General features: G+C 44.5%; 7 protein-coding genes across 7 annotated transcripts; 4 read left to right on the top strand and 3 right to left on the bottom strand.

Annotated features, from left to right (window-relative positions):
- Window positions 1-97: 97 nt before the first annotated feature.
- Window positions 98-1,679, bottom strand: V865_002301 (uncharacterized protein; the record flags this gene model as incomplete). Its single annotated transcript, XM_066226103.1, has 5 exons — window positions 98-997; window positions 1,084-1,206; window positions 1,289-1,365; window positions 1,431-1,520; window positions 1,619-1,679. The coding sequence occupies 5 exons, from the start codon at window positions 1,677-1,679 to the stop codon at window positions 98-100; spliced, it is 1,251 nt and encodes a 416-aa protein (XP_066082200.1).
- Window positions 1,680-2,333: 654 nt separating this feature from the next.
- V865_002300 (uncharacterized protein) lies at window positions 2,334-6,233 on the top strand (the record flags this gene model as incomplete). The annotated part of the gene is made up of 9 exons (XM_066226102.1): window positions 2,334-3,832; window positions 3,902-3,970; window positions 4,088-4,348; window positions 4,449-4,610; window positions 4,692-4,806; window positions 4,889-5,428; window positions 5,515-5,675; window positions 5,762-5,829; window positions 5,911-6,233. 9 exons carry the CDS (start codon window positions 2,334-2,336, stop codon window positions 6,231-6,233), a joined length of 3,198 nt encoding a protein of 1,065 aa, XP_066082199.1.
- Window positions 6,234-6,423: 190 nt separating this feature from the next.
- On the bottom strand, window positions 6,424-10,810 carry V865_002299 (uncharacterized protein; the record flags this gene model as incomplete). Its single annotated transcript, XM_066226101.1, has 12 exons — window positions 6,424-6,608; window positions 6,675-6,757; window positions 6,865-7,087; window positions 7,189-7,285; window positions 7,372-8,629; window positions 8,703-9,223; window positions 9,283-9,573; window positions 9,637-9,752; window positions 9,812-9,886; window positions 9,946-10,137; window positions 10,192-10,712; window positions 10,782-10,810. The coding sequence occupies 12 exons, from the start codon at window positions 10,808-10,810 to the stop codon at window positions 6,424-6,426; spliced, it is 3,591 nt and encodes a 1,196-aa protein (XP_066082198.1).
- A 458-nt stretch (window positions 10,811-11,268) lies between these two features.
- V865_002298 (uncharacterized protein) lies at window positions 11,269-12,077 on the top strand (the record flags this gene model as incomplete). The annotated part of the gene is made up of 4 exons (XM_066226100.1): window positions 11,269-11,300; window positions 11,372-11,521; window positions 11,672-11,813; window positions 12,018-12,077. 4 exons carry the CDS (start codon window positions 11,269-11,271, stop codon window positions 12,075-12,077), a joined length of 384 nt encoding a protein of 127 aa, XP_066082197.1.
- Window positions 12,078-12,668: 591 nt separating this feature from the next.
- Window positions 12,669-13,471, top strand: V865_002297 (uncharacterized protein; the record flags this gene model as incomplete). Its single annotated transcript, XM_066226099.1, has 3 exons — window positions 12,669-13,230; window positions 13,303-13,384; window positions 13,447-13,471. 3 exons carry the CDS (start codon window positions 12,669-12,671, stop codon window positions 13,469-13,471), a joined length of 669 nt encoding a protein of 222 aa, XP_066082196.1.
- Window positions 13,472-13,819: 348 nt separating this feature from the next.
- V865_002296 (NADH-ubiquinone oxidoreductase 23 kDa subunit, mitochondrial) lies at window positions 13,820-14,998 on the bottom strand (the record flags this gene model as incomplete). Its single annotated transcript, XM_066226098.1, has 5 exons — window positions 13,820-13,959; window positions 14,074-14,145; window positions 14,231-14,323; window positions 14,414-14,551; window positions 14,647-14,998. The coding sequence occupies 5 exons, from the start codon at window positions 14,996-14,998 to the stop codon at window positions 13,820-13,822; spliced, it is 795 nt and encodes a 264-aa protein (XP_066082195.1).
- Window positions 14,999-15,609: 611 nt separating this feature from the next.
- V865_002295 (uncharacterized protein) lies at window positions 15,610-16,376 on the top strand (the record flags this gene model as incomplete). Its single annotated transcript, XM_066226097.1, has 3 exons — window positions 15,610-15,807; window positions 15,878-15,964; window positions 16,053-16,376. 3 exons carry the CDS (start codon window positions 15,610-15,612, stop codon window positions 16,374-16,376), a joined length of 609 nt encoding a protein of 202 aa, XP_066082194.1.
- Window positions 16,377-16,541: the final 165 nt, after the last annotated feature.

Here is a 16,541-nt window from a genome sequence, read left to right as displayed (position 1 = left end):
ACATCTTTACAACAACACCCTCTCGCTAGCTTCACCCATAGGATCTGTAACCAATCACTTTCATATCCATAATCAGTCTATCGATCTATCCACCTTTCTAAAAATCCTTCCATTCATCATCTTCCCAACCATCTTTCTTCTTTTGACTCTGACCCGTAGATTTACCTTTTCCCGCATTCGTACTTGTTGCCGCAGAACAAGTCGTCGGATGATCATCCCAACTATCAAAGAAATCATCTCCCGCTCCATCACCTCCATGAGGCGTTATAAATCCGTCTTCGGCATCACCGGATCTCTCCAGTTGTCCATACCCCCTCTGACCAGGTGTCCTACCTCCTAAACCTAACTTACCTAATTGTTCATTGAGGTCTACACCACCTTTTTGTCTGGCAACATCATTCAATTGATCCCATCCCTCACCTGCTCTGGCAGTTGCCCAATGGGAAGCTTGAGTTGCCTGAGCAGAGGCTTGGGATAAATATTTTTTCCATTCTTCTGAATTTTCACCAGATGTATATTCAGATGCTCTTGCCATAGATGGTTTGACTACACTCTGATTTATCTCCTGAGCAGCTGACGATACGGCACTACTGAACAATCCCCATCCTTTTGACAACGCTCCTAACGGGTTCCGTTGCAGTTCGTCAAATGTAGGTGCCGAATGACTCGATAAGGCATATGAAGGATGTTGAGCTGAAGCATCAGGAGCAGGTGATGAACCGAAACCCTGATATCGACCACCTTGTGAAGGAGGTAGATGATCGGGTCGAGATGCGTTGCTATTTCCCATTCGCTCGAAATAAGCTTCGTTCTCTGCTTTTTGAGTTGATCCGAGTGTTGGATTGGGGTTGAGATTGGATGAACCTATACCACCGCCACCGCCAGCACGGGATTTACGAGTAGCTTGAGCAGAGGAGGGACGAGAAGGTGCGGCTGATGCGGGTGGAGGAGAGGAAGGGGACCACGGTTGAGGTGGATCGGCACAGGCTGCTGCGAGCTGGATAAGAACAAGTATGTAAGTTTTTGATCACTATCCCATCATATGATGTCTGAAAGAGGATTCGAGTAAGAAGCTTGACCCACCTTTTCACGATATTGACTAGCAGCCCATGAATTGTATTTCTCCTGCATACCCAATCCTTTGGTATATCCACCTTCGGGTCCGTAATTCTCAATGAAAGATTTGAAAGCTTCGTTCCCTCCGAGCTAACACCACTCAGCATATCAGCCATGACTGATTGTTGGATAAACGAAAACATCACCGCAGCTGGAAGGATACTCAACTCACCTTCATCTTCTTTAATTGATCATCAGACCATTTATCCATCGTTATACTTCTAACGAAAGATATATGTACACCGAAACCTATCATAACACGATGAGATGATGAGCTCCTTTCTTCTTTTGCCGATATACATGACATAGCTCACCTCTATGAATACCCGAGCATTCCAAGCAGATGAATGTGCCATAGCTGACACTGGCCCATTGAGGTGAAGGGGCATTACAGTCAACACATACTACAAGGGAATCAAATGTCAGCTAAGATCAGATCTTGTGGTGGTACTGCTAGCTGAGCACGATGAAGATGAGCTGGGATGACGGTGAGTACACTCACGCTTATTATTGCCTGTGTTCATCAGAGCTAAGAGCTCCTTCTTTTGGTAGTTCTCTGCCATGATGGATGGGGATATGGATGTGGAGTAAGGTAGAAAGGAGGTCAACAGTGAAGGCGAGTCTATCAGGTGGAGTTTAGGGTAGGAGAAGAGGGATCAAGGAAAGATCTGGAAGAACAATGAGCCAAGTTGATAGAAATGCTGCTGATGTGAAGATGGTCGTGTCTGAATGGATTGCCTGCAAGGTGAACCAGTGAACTTTAACGTATAAGTTAAACTGATCGACGTGACGACCAGCTCTGACCACTGGAATAGGAAATCCGAGTACAGATAACGGGGCATGACGTGGCTATATCGGTATACAAGTGTTACTGTAATTCCCCGAGGTATGAGGTGAGGATGAGATCTGTGGAGATGGCCGAGATCGACTTTGAGTAGCATCATCATAGATAATCTTAAGTTTGGATGGGTTCGATCACCCCGATTCGAGCTGGGCATCGCCTCACCATCTGCCAAGAAAGCGATTGATTCGAACGATCAAACAACCTTTATCAGCTCATCTGTTCTTATCTCATCATCCTATGCTAAGACTGCAATCATAGTCCTCTAGAGCCAAATATCAATCGAACTCCCCTGATCAGATCAAATCGCATTTAATCATCTTCTCTCCCACGTTCCTTCTCCTCTGACCCCCATATCCCAGACTCCATCAACGACATGCCGAAAGAGGATCCATCCCATCCACCACCTCTCAAACGAGGTGATGCATGCCTATACTGCAGGAAGAGGCGAATCAGATGTTCAGCCGATAAACCAACATGTCAACATTGCTTGAAATCAGGAAGAGAATGCGTTTACGATTCCGGTAAACCCGTTAGTAGGGTCAAACAGTTGGAAGAAAAAGTCGCACAGTTGGAAAACCTTTTGAAATCCAGTACAGGCCAAGGAAATAGTGAAGACAATGGCAGAAGGGAGAGTAACACTAGCACTGCATCGACCTCTCAACCCCCTCCTTTACAACATCATTCTTCAAGTAGTTCATCTCAATCTCAAGACGTGCCCATGGACCTATCTGGAATGGGAGGAGGAGAACCGTCATCATCGACCTCGTATGGATACTCGACAAACAACGAAAATTTCGATATCAACATGTTCGATGCTATACTAGGTAGTAGTACTAGTCAGAATACCGGTTCTTCAAGTCATAACAGCTTTGCAAGTTTCGGTGGTGCTTTCTTCAGTGGAAGTGCAAGTACCGGTGCGACACCGAATTTCTTTGGACTTGTCAACTCGTCTTCCCCTACCGGACAGAATGTAGAAAGCCTATTTGACTTTAACATGTTAGATCCGAACTATATGAGCTTATTGAGTTCTTTTGGGGATACTTCCACTGGTCCTAGCACTGCTGATCAGCCCACTATGAATTCGGCTCCCCAATCACATTTCCAGTCACCCAACATCATTACAAACCCATCGGGTCGTGTTCCTGATCCTGATCCTTCATCAGGTACGTTTCCTCATTCCCACCTCGGTGGGCCGCCTCCACCATCTTCAACGACAAGTATCAGTCCACCCATCTCAGCTTCTCTTGGATTCTTCGACCCGAATAGTACCAGCTGCCCAACGCACCTCAACATAGATGACCCCAACATGCCATCTCCCTCCGCTCAATATCAATCTCAGACCCAGACCAATAATTCGAAACTGCTCGGAACTGCTTCCATCCCTCTCAATCAATATGCCAACTCTTGTAATCCCGAAGACTTCTCTAAGACATTCCTTGACGCTTTCAACCAGAACAATACACTCACCGAATCCGAAGCCAGAATAGCTGAGTTACTCAGATCATCACAGATAAAACACCCCCAATCATCAGATCCCGAATCGTTCTTGAAGGATGTCGAAAAATCAATGGAGCGTACTGTGGGCGCCGATAGGCATACATCGATCACAACAGGTAAAGATGATACGAAAGGTCAACAAGAAGGTGACTCACAACAGTGGGTAACGGGTATAATGGATGCGTCTACTCTCAACGATCCGGCTGGTCCTGGTACAAGTCCCTCTGCTACTGCTGTCAGCGACGGCGGTGGATTGAGAAGCTCGGTACCGTTTTATGATCCTAAGGAGGATATTGCGGAAGATGACGGGTCTAATACGTTGGTCGGTGGTTGGTTCGATGCTCATGATTTACCGAAAGTTGCGAGGGATCATCTGTAAGTTGGTCTTTAATCGTAGTTGTTATATAACTACATCAGGTCGTATTGACAATCATGTTTTGGCAGATTGGACCTGTTCTTCTCGGGAATGAGGTTGTTTGGACAGGAATTTCACGTACCGAGATTCATGGCTAGGTGAGTTCCCATCATTCTTCTTCACCTGTCATACCAAAATCATTTCATCCCACCTGCGGAAGTGCAACACGATCTTTGCTATCAACCATCTAAGCTGACATGTAACTGAAAATATAGTCTTACGCTACCTGCCCACAAACGACCTCATCCATGTTTACTGTACTCCATGTACACTCTCGCATCTCGGATATCCGATTCCCCACCTATTAGACAATTAGAACCTCATTTCTACAAGATTGCTTCTAGTCAGCTGGAAACTTCCATCGGTATGGCCGACAGGTTACTGGATGCTACGAGGGCTTCTACGTTGTTGGCCATCTACAAGTACAGTAAAGCTAGGTATCATGAAGGGTGGATGATGACTGGGCAGGCGGCTAGGTGAGCTCAGTCAGATTGCATCATGTATCTTTCCGGTACCGCGAGTTCTCAAACATATACCGAGTATCAATGCTGATACGTCAAACATCCATTCGTATAGGCTCGCTGTATCCTGTGGCTTACATCAAATCCCGTCATCAGTCTTCAAGCCCTCCAACTTACCTCATCTCAATGCTGACTTGGTGGGAATGATGAGACATCGATCATACGTTTTACCTCCACCTAAGGATGCAATAGAGCTAGGAGAGAGGATATGGTGTTTGTGAGTGAAAAGACCTAGCTAATCTACCTTCCAGGAGACTCAACAGGCCAGTCAGGTTGACCTGATGTTTTATCGATCCAGTTGGTCAATATATGTCACGGATCGATGTGGAAGTATTTCTACACAGTGGCCCCCGGCCATCTCGGATGAAGTGGTTACTACACCCTTCCCTAGGCCTTTGCACGAGTATGAGCTGGTGAGTGTATCAATCAGCGACAATATCTGACAACCGATGTGCTATTATTGACATTGGTTGACATATGATGTTGATGTCACAGGGCCTAGTCACTGAACAAGACGATCATCAATCTATTCAATCGATATACAAACCTTCACTTCTCCACAACCCTCTGCCACACTATGCAGAAACTACCCTGATCTCCATCAGATTGCGCGCTGTTTGTATCCTGGAAAGAGCTTCGAAACTGATGTATCAACCTCCTGAAGAAGGTTGGGAAAGATCTTTACCATTGTCCAACCCAACTTCAACCTCTAATTCTAACTCGAATTCAAACTCGCCATCAAGTAATATAGATGATTACATTTATTCGCAAATCAGTACTGCAGCAGGTTTCGTGCCATCTTATCAAACTACCGGTCACGGTACGCACCATAATAGTAATAGTAATAATAGGAGTAAAGAAGGTTGGACAAGGACAGCTCGAATCAGGACTCCAAAAGCGTACGAGGAAGTGAAACAGGCTTTACTTAAGATCGAATCTGATTTACCACCTGAATGGAGAGTTGAGTGGTGGAAATGGGATGGTAAAGTACAAGAATGGCATTTCACCAAAGCTAGAAAAGATCTTATAACGCTTGTAAGTGCCATTTTCTTCCATCGTATTTGGCGACGAGAGAAGAAAATAAAGACTGATTGGTTTTCGGTTCTGATTTGTATATTTAGCACTTCGTTTTAGGCTGTGCATGGATGTTCCTCTATGATGTCTTCTCATTCAACGCTGAGAACACCGATGCGATCAACGTTGCGAAGAGATTGACTGTGACTGTTAGATTTGTTTCCAAGGAGGTTATGACGAGTGATCTGGATGTGTTTATCGCTATGACGTGAGTTTTCCCCCTTGTCCTTCCAATTTTTCTGATATTCTGTAAATGGTCGATCTACGCTGATTATCTTTGATGTACGTGTATAGATGGTCGTTCATCTCCAAGATCTTGATTAGGGAGATGAAGAGATTACAATCTCTTGGTGATGTTACAGGTAAGTTTCATCATCTAACTTTCTGTAATCTAAATGATCCTTATCATCTCACACTTGTTTTCTCCACTTCTTACCTTCAAGGTGCAAATTCCCTTGAACCCGATGTTCAAATACTCGTCACTGCCCTTCAAGAATTCGGACAACGTTACACAATCGGTACGATGCAGGCCATGCGTACGGAAAGATATAGAACAACAACAAAGGAAGAAGCTTCTTTCTTGTATAAGGCAGATAAACGAAATCAACGTCAAGAGGATGGCAATGGTGATGATAGTGATGATGAAGAAAAGGATGTTGATGAAGAGAGGATTTCATTTGTCGACGTGAGAGATTCGATGAGTGGTGCAGAAGATTGGAGGACAACAACATTAGGATCGAGATTGGGTGGAGATCGAAATAGATAAATCATATCAAGTCGGATGAATCGGATCATAGATGGCCATTTGAAATTTTGTATATGTACTTAGTAATTCCAGTTGTACCGTATGAACATACACAAACATGTTCATGTTTATATATCGTTTTGTATTTATATACAAAATTAATTGAATTACTGTACAACAACATTGGACAACGATATTCCACCAAGGCAAGTTAGACTCTCCTACATCTACATCCACATCCCGTTGGACAAACACTCCATCCTCCTATTGGTATGTCCTGCTCGATTTCGCCATGTTCAGTCGTACTTAACGTACCTGTGTAAGTACGAGCCAAACTTGCATTACCGTCTGATAAGTGATCATTAGATGGATGGAGGGGTAATAGCGGTGCTTGGTCTATGCAATATATTGAATTAGTCCAGTAATTCAAATTGTTATGGTTAGGCTTACTGGATCACTCACTATGATACACCCTCATACAATTCCCATGTCCACCATGTCCACATTTCTTACAACCTAGATACAAGCCTTTAACGACCTTTCGACTAAACAGAATATCAAAAATACAATGTCAGTATTTGCTTCTTATCCACTCGGAAATGAAATGGAGAGAGCGATGTGTGTAAGAAAAGGTTTTGTACACTCGACTCACCAGATCGAACAGACTTTAGCACCCAATTTACATTTCTTACACCACCAGAACTTCTTCCCTTCTACACCTATATCATCCAATTCACCTGTGGATTTTCCACAGCGTCCACAATGTAATTTATGAGTTATACCTTCGTTTATCGCTACTATCTGCAATGAGGGGATGTGGGAGTATAGACGGATATACGATGCTGGTATAGGTAGTCGATGACGTTCGAGCATATCTACGATTTCATATGAGGAGCGAGCAAAACAAAGGAAATTAGCAATTGTATATGATAAACCTGTGAGCACTTTAGCTGAGTTTGATTGGGGTTAAACTCACCGACATAAGAATGTACGAGTCTTTCGACCTGTTTCGAAGGAAAATCACCAACTTTGGAGCCTACAATTGCAATGCACGTAGCAAGTTGCATTTCTCCCTACACACATGGTAATCATAATCAGCAAATACATTATCGATGATTGAGGAATTAAGGTATACCAGCGCTGAGTTGAATCCACTCACATCATCAATACACCCTTCCCACCACTCATGTAGCGCGTCGACCCTTCTTTTCTTATACGTCAACCAATCATTCTTATCAAATCTATCTACTTCACCTTTAAGCGCAGTAGCTGTAGGTACTTTGATCATACCAACACCCTGAGCTTGCACTTGCTGCTGTCGTTGAGCTGAATTTCTTCTACTGAGTGGACCTTCCGGTGTGCCCGCACTTTTCCGTAAAGATGAAAAAGGTAATGGACTACTTCTCAGGGATTTACCTCCGATGATACCGTCCAGATTATTATTGTTGTTATTTGGTGTAGGACTAGTTCGTGAAATAGTAGCGGTCGTAGTCGATCCCGAGAAATTGAATTCGCCTTGTATACCATATGGATCAGGATAATCTGACATTGCCATTATCCGACTAGAAGTCATCTTGGATGAACTACTTTTCTTACTTGTCGAGGTACTCATCGTATTGCTCTCTTTCTCCTTCGCAGCTGGAGGGGGTGGTGATCCAGAAGATGATCTTGATGTTCCAGTTATCCCTCCTTTAGTCATTTTCATAGCTGACATAGCATTTGAAACCGACGCTGACACTGATCTACTATTTGGCATAATGACAGTAGCGTTTGATTCCCTTCTACTTGCACTTCCACCACTCAATGCATCACTCAATCTACGTGTGATCGAATCGGGCGGAGCGAATGCGAGGAACCTTGATTTCGGATGATGAGATTCTTCTTCTGATTCGGAATCGGAGTATGAGTCTTTGGTAGAAGAGGATGATTCAGAAGGTTCAGAAAGGGTTTCTTCATCTTCCTCCAAAAACGACGCTCCCAAACGTGTAAGAGGTATTGCAGTAGGCGATGGATATGGGACATTGTGATTGGGCGAGCCATGAGTAGGAGAGCATGTAGGTGGAGTAAATAATCGAGCGGTCCCATCTAGCGTTCCACTAAACACATCCTCTTTGAATCCAACTTCACCCTGTAATCTGGGTGAGGGATCAAATTCTTCGATCAAGGTTTCCAAGAATGCCCAAAATCTGGCATCATCCTCTCGACCACATGATAATGCCACGTTACCATTCCAATGACATAGGTTCTCAGGTGTATCGCCTTCCAGTTTATACCAATTTGCGAGATACGCAAACTCGGCTTCGTCTGTATCTGGCAAAGGGAGGAAACCAAGTGTTTGAAGGGGTTCATAAGCTGGATCAGCTATTGATGGTGTTGGTCGACCAAGTTTGTCCCAATGATTCACATATTCGGATTTGCTAAATTCAGCATAGAGATTCAACATTAGCTAATACATAATCCATCTTTTTCGAGAACTGTGAAGGCACTCACACGTCATCGAACGGAATTTCTCCCAGTTTGAACCGGTCAACAGCATACACCATCTCACCTCTCGGACTCCATCCCACCAGTTGTCTAGGCACTTGATCCAGAGGAAGCGGTAGACTGCCCACACCCGATGGACCTCTGAGTTGCATCTGAGCGAAACCGCCATTCTGAAAACATGCCACTAGATTGTCATCGCCGTTCGCCCATGCGACATCGACTGCTCCCCCATCTTGCGTTGGAATAGCGTATTTGGCAATGTAGTGACGTCTAACATGCCATATTTCCAGATGTGCATCTTCGTCTAACCCTGCGTGACTGGCGCTATCACCGTCGGAAGAAAGGGTGACAGAGCTCGGATTGGGAGACAAGGTAGGATCGGCCGATGTGACAGGTTGGATCAGGGGGACGACGACAAGCTCAGTGGGGTGATCAGGACGCCAGGCAACTCGTCGTACTGGATAAGCGGTATGAAGTGAATGTACTGGTGAAGGAGGTTTATCCCATTGTTGACCCATGTCCCATATCTGTGAAAAGAGATACATCAGCTTGATCCCAAACTTTGACGCAACCATATTATCCTCACCTGAACTATCTTGTCCGCTCCTGCACTAGCCAGCCAACCCCCACCTCTATGTCCATCACTATTCTCTTCATCCCCTTCCTTCCATTTCAAATCCAGCACGCTCTTACTTCCATGAGCCCCAAAAGCTTTTCCAGTACTTCTTGAAGGTGATCTGAAGTCATATCTCCGTATCGACCCATCATCTAGTCCCGCAACGAATTGGTACGCGTCTGTCGGACAAAACGTCAGGGAGGTAATAGCTGATGAATGTTTGAGAGCTTTCCGATTCGAAGGATCTCTTTCTCGTAAATCCTGAGAAGAATGAACAATCATCAGCTTTCGGCGACGTGGTTGTCGGATCTAGAGGAAGCTCACCCAGAAGCGTACACCACCTTCCGTACCTCCCGTTAAAGCTAGATGACCGTGACTTGCAGAAGGACATAGTCTGACACAGTTCATGGGTCTGAAAGTACCGCTTGAGATGTCCTTGTCTACGATTGACAATTTAGTGAGCAAGTGAGATCATTAAAGGTCTACATCATCAGCTCACCTAATTTGCCTTTTTCTACGTCGAATAGCAGGAGATTCCCGCTTGGTGTAGCAGTAGCGATCTTCGTGTCGAAGGCTATCGGGTTATCCAGAATTAGTTGAGTACCGTTCCATCAAAAGAGCGGTTCTACTCACCTCCCACGCCCCAATCCACATCGTTGACACCTTTCCCAACAGGCCAATTAGGTTTCCATAAATTCACTACTTCCGATATTGTTACTCCGCCGTTTCCTTTTGCCAACGTGTGCCGATCTCTCGTCTCGTCAGATGCGAATATAGGTGTCGTTGAACCTGATGATGGATCGTGTATCTTCATAACTCGTAGATCTGATGATACAGACTCGTCAGTATTGACATTTTGTGTTGTAGACATAGACATACATTGACCACCACCTATCGCATAAGTCCCCTCTGGTCCTTGTGCCATAGCGTTCAACCTAGTAGTCTTCGTAGCGCTATTCATGCCCCATCCCCTCTTCCCGTTCAACGAAGCTGTACTCATAAGATTCACTCTGACACCTCTATCCCGCTCTCTACTCCTACTTTGACTCCTCACTCTAGGAGTCGGCGCCTGACTCCCACTCAATCTCCCTGACCCATCATCCGTCAAATGCCTTAGTAATCCAGGTCTACCCGGCCGACTGATCCCAGCAGTCAACAAGCCCAGATTGTTCGTAAAGTTCCCTCTTGCATTGGGTGAAGATGATATGGGATGATAGATGGTTCGCGGATCATTGTATATGAGATTCTGGACGATATGCCTCCGTTCGGAATGAGAGGGTCGATGAGGATGAGAAGGGATGTTGAACGATGGGTCTAGAGGAGAAGAAACCCGAGGAGAGTCTCCGGTCCGGTCTCGAAGATGTATGGAAGATCCATCGGACCCCGAGCTAGGGATGGCTCTAAACGAACGACAGATAGATTAGCAGGAATGACAAGCTAGGTCGAAGGAGAGGAAGAGGAATACTCACGAAGAGAAAGCGTTGGTAAGTCGATTCATGGTCGATCGAGTTCTACTGATCCATCTTGCCCGCTCTCCGGTAGGTATAGGTGTGAGCCTTCAGCTTGCTGGATGAGACACGGCGTCGATATGGATTATCAAGCTGCTACTGGGGAGGATCTTCTCATCTCTCAATGTCCATCTCATCGTCTTACTCGCTATTCTCGGTTCAGGAACCGTCAACAACGACCATAATATGCCAGCAGTGATGAGAGTGGGGCTCCGAAACCAACCGGGCGGGATAAATTGAATGAAAACAGCCAGTAAAGATATTCAGAGGACTCCCACGGTTCGAATTGATTTGATCCCGTTCATCTCCTTCTGTCCCTTCGAGGTATTGGCTGACCTTTGCAGTGGATTGTGAATGGTCAATCACAGCTGAGAACAACATCAACATTAACAGCTGAAGAATACCATACGATCATACAACCGATATACCAAGATTAAATAAAGAAAAGATGTCAGGATCAGGATTTCATGGGTTTAGACAGTCAGTCTCACCCCTCCAGTCCCTTCCGTGAATGAGACACACATAACTGATTTTGTGTTCATGTGAAATAGAGATATGCCCCCTCCGGGAGGGTACGAGGCTATCAAGTACAAGCGAAATTTACCTGTCAGAGGTGTAGGAGGTGCAGTAGTATTCAGCACGGTGGCTGCTATCTGTGCTTTTGGATTTTGGAGAGTTGGAAAGGGAAATGTGGAGAAGAGGTGGGTAATGATATTCTGTTTCAATAAGAACTCTTTGTTTGAAAGGCAATTATTGGAATTTCCTATTGATTGTCGACCGTCCTTACGAGCTCTACATTCTCTCCTCAACCACGGCGACTCTTACTCACATTTGCATTTCCATCCTTGCAGAGAACTCAAACGTGAACAGGCATGGTCGCGAATCAACCTCGTCCCATTACTATTAGCTGAACAAGATAGAGATGCCTATAGAAGACAACAGGCTGCTTTGGCTAGGGAGAAGGAGATCATGAAGGATTACCCAGGATGGGAGGTGAGTGATATCCATTCTATCAGAATTACCTGCGGCAGCGGAGAACAAGTTGCCTTTCAAATGGTCGAATGGAGAGGGGCGAATATGTTCGAGGAACTGGGCAGGATTCTGTAAAGTCAGGTCAACGGTGCTGTAATCGCTACGAGAGGAACCCAAACGATAATTTAAAAGATGCATTCGCTGACATCAGTGGTGATCCGACAGGCCGGAAAGAGCACATATAACTCTTCGAGATATACACCAAACACCATTGTCGTCCTCTAGATTTTCTGTCAACACAGGAGGACTGTAGATGATAGATAGGGAATGCTAAAACCAGCCAAAAAACATGTATCATCATAGCATATCATGCTGACTCGGCATAACAGGGTATAAGATATCTCTTGTTCATTGTTGCCTGTCAAACGATGGGAAGGAAGACACTCCGTATTGTACAATTATCTTGTGCTACTGACACAGTCGATGCCCTCTCACTGATGACAGGGATGACAATCTACGTAACGTAGGCCTCTCAGCGACAAGGGCTCTACTCACTAAGATGTTACGAAGTGGTGAAACGTAAAACCAGCAAATTGGCCAATCTGCACAACTTCAAACGCCAGTCAAACACTTACCGTTGAACGTCCATAGGTGATCCTTTGATGGTCAGAATAAAGGATACAACGATTAACAATATTACTGCCTCGTTTCGACACTCCGATATTTCCCACTTGGAAATACTACCCGGCATTCCAAGTACCTTGCAAATACCGACTCCCACTCAGAAGAGAGCGAAAAAAACAAATTATATCAATAATATATACCCCTACCTTTTGTACTGCAGTGCAGAAAATACCGTACCATCAGATATACAGAATGATCAATACCCTGACCTTCTTCCCATCATTCCTTCTACCCTCTAAATCCCTCTCAACAGTCCAAGTCCCCTCCCTAGCAGAATTACGGAGACAAGCCGAACAACTAGCCTCATCCATACCCTCCATTCCAAACTACTCCTCTCCACCCGGGAAAATGAAAAATGAGATAGATCTACCTCAACGGAGTAAATCGAGAGGATTGCCTATCCCATTCCTAACCCAGGATATATCATGGTACACTCACACTTACACTCACAGCCAACCACCATACTCGTACGATGCTCCTCCACCCAGATACTCGGCCAGAGAGGAAGGCGTAAGAGAGGAGGATAAGGAATATATAGATGACATTGATATTGGACATGGGTACGATCATATCCACCGTCTAGGGAAGAACGCTTCTACACCTAGCAGTAGTAATAAATTGTCGAAAACTTGGAATGGGGGTTTCAGACCTATACATATACAAGGTACTCTACCTAGCGAAAGTGGGAATACTTTGCGGTCGAAGAGAAAGTACGGAATGAAGGGTAGTGAGAGTTTTGCAGAGAGTGTTCGTAGTGAGTATCTCCAATCCATTTTCTTCCCAACATTAATGGTCTGTCACAGTGGCTGATACATTTGTTGAACAGGTCTGACTCAACCTTCGATATACAATATGCGCGAGAATGGAACACAGCATGACACTGATAAGTCGTTGACATGGGTCGAGTGGTCAGTAAAACACTTTTGAAAAGAGGTATATTAACTGATCGTTCTTGTTGTGAAATGTATAGGATAACGTGTAGAACGTGCTTGTAACAGTGAATATAAATAGCGTGGAATCGAGTGGAGAAAGGACATTTCTGGCAATACAATCATGAGGTGTTGGATTGTCCATTAGACTTTTTGATTCTTTGTACTCTTCGTAGTATCGATATTTTGTAAACCCAATGTTAAGACTGATGCATAATTAAACGATCTATATGCTATACCATCTTCAATGCACCTCTTGATCATCAACTGATCCGCAATCATACCAGCTATCGGTGTCCTAACTTATACACAAATACTCTCCACCTCATACACCTATTATGCCATGCTATTATCGGTAGAACTGCACATGTCGATAAAAATCAGCAATCGATACCATATTGGAACAAAACTCAGTCAATCCGGATAGGAACTTACGTGATCGGCTTGGAGGTTAGCAGCAATTTCAGCTTCAGCCTTATCACCATTTGATAATAATTTCTCTTTGTTGTATAAGAGTTCTTCTCGAGTTTCCGTCGAGAATTCAGCGTTTTGAGCTAAGATCACGCATCAAATATATCAGTCTCCGTTTCACATACAACACAACGATGATCGCTATTCGACATCATCGGATAATTGATGTGAGATATACAAAAGCACAATCAACTCACTCTCAACGATAGCATCTACAGGACAAGCTTCTTGACAGAATCCACAGTAAATACATTTCGTCATATCAAGATCTATTTCACCATCACCACGATCAGCTGATTGTCCTTGCAACTAACGCTGAATGCACAGCTGATCGAAAGGTTGTGGATCACTCACCATATCGAGTGGTTCTCCTCGATCCATCTTCTCGAGCTTCAGATTCGATGGTAATAGCCTGAGCGGGACAGATGGCTTCACAGAGCTTACAAGCTATTATACGAAATCGAGATTAGCCATTGCTCATCCTTAAAGATCGATTGAACCGTCTTATGCGAAGTCTCAAAGGGTAGAATGACTCACCGATACATCTCTCTTCACCATTTGGATATCTTCTCAAAGCGTGTTCACCTCTGAATCTAGGTGACAATGGCCCCTTCTCAAATGGGTACATGATGGTATAGGGTGGTCTGAAGAATTGTTCCAGCACGATCCACATACCTATTTGCGTATTACACATGATATATCAGCCAAATCATCTTTTTTGATTATCTACGATTGACGACATTGAATGACGAAATGGAAGTTTGACTCACCCCTTACAATCTCGGTGAAGAAAAACAATTGACTCGCTTTATCCAACGCACTTGGCCCTTTGGAATAATCAGGCCATTGATCCGCTACGCCCGTACCAACCGATTGATCATTACCATGTCGTGATCCCTCAGAAGCCGCATCGGCAGTGGTAGATTCACGCGGGTTGGGAGTTTTTATAGGTCCAGGTGTGATATGTTTAGGTCCTGTATTTCGGGGAGCAAATGGATTTCGTCCAGCTGGTGTGGCTAGCAATACCCTAGATGAGGAGTGGATGGATCGAGCGATGGGAAGAGGAGTGGGGAGGGAAGAGGACAGGATGGGTCGGAGGAGTGGTAAGACGGGTCGAGGCATCTTGAGGTAGTTGGGGCAGAGAACCTAGATCGAGGAGAGATGAGCGCCGATTCTTTCTTTGAGTCGTGTGGGAGCGATTGAGCCACTATGAATGGATGGTTAGAGATAGGTTCCTATAATATGAAGCTAAGATGGGTATAGATGATGGATCGGATCGACAAACTGATCATACACGCACCCATCGAAAGATGACCAAAACGTTAACTTGGACGGCAACGGCCAGCATCCAACAACCAACAACCAACGATAATCACCGCGATATACACGACTCAACGGAGTTTGATCAATGTGGCACTTGTCATCCATCCAATCGTTTTCATCCTGGATCAAATAGTTAATCACGTGGCGACAGCATGTCAAAGTAAGAACCTAGTATCGTACAAATGTAGTAACGGCTGATTATACAACACGAAGGAGCCGGAAAAATATTTTATTTTTATAGATAAAGGTCCGTATATGAACAACAGTCAATCTCTGATGACCTGAGCTTCTGATCGACCCAGTGAATAGAAGAGGTACCGTTTTCTTTGGTGTACGGTAGTACTAGGAGGTATGACCAGATTCACATTACTGTAGTAACAGATCAGTGGAGAGACATTCATTTGATCACCATGTCCGTTCCTCAACAAGACCAATCACCCAGTCAGTGTCCCGATCATATTCTCGCGAGGAGTGTTACTGAGATTGCGTTCTCTTACGTAGCCTACGACTACCCCCCGGAAGTAGTGGACGAGGCTTTGAGGATCATCGATCTCATGAAGCAAGATGCTATCAGGATCTCCAACAGTTTCAGGGCACTCGATGCGACTGTAAGTCAAGACGCTATCACTCCGCATAGCTCTCAATCTTGTAATGATGACACTAATGATCGTCTTATAGTGGTATGTTACTTTCTTGGCTAAAGAGAAAATCCCATTGCCTCCCAATCCAAGGAACGGTCGCGATTATCCAGAAGGTATGCCTGATGTAAGTGTGGTATGCCTCACTAAGATCCATACGTGCCCGTGTTTGACTGTCTGATGTTCGAGCTGATATATACCTGTCGGTCAAAAAGGAATACCAACTTCTTCCATTCCTCGCTGATGTAAAATCACTCCCCGATGAACATCTTCACACGTGGCTCAACTTCTACAACAAAGCATATACCGATAATCTGTCCAGATCGCAGAAGGAAGTGATGCTTCTTGTAGCTCTTGGTGAGACACCATTATCAGGGATATCCCTTGAAGAGGATAAGGAAGAAGAGGATATCATTGATCGTAAAAGGACCAAGCGAAAGAAAAACGGAGGAGGAAACAAGAGAGCAAGAAATAGCGCGACTCCCACAAGCTCTTCACAAGCTAAGGACAAAAGGCCTAAGAGGAACCCAAAGAAATGATCATGATCATGCCATTCCGACCACTTTGTATCTTTGTATAACAATGTATATAGTCAATGATTTGTAGATGATAACGATGATATTGCATGTTTATATATGAATTACTACATGTACACTTCTTCTGCTGCTTCTCCTCTTCTTCAATCTTCCCCTTGCGATACAATC

This window comes from Kwoniella europaea, chromosome 1, assembly GCF_036810445.1.
Source record: "Kwoniella europaea PYCC6329 chromosome 1, complete sequence".
In the NCBI taxonomy this organism is placed as follows: domain Eukaryota; kingdom Fungi; phylum Basidiomycota; class Tremellomycetes; order Tremellales; family Cryptococcaceae; genus Kwoniella; species Kwoniella europaea.
This window is presented reverse-complemented; position numbering and strand designations above follow the sequence as displayed.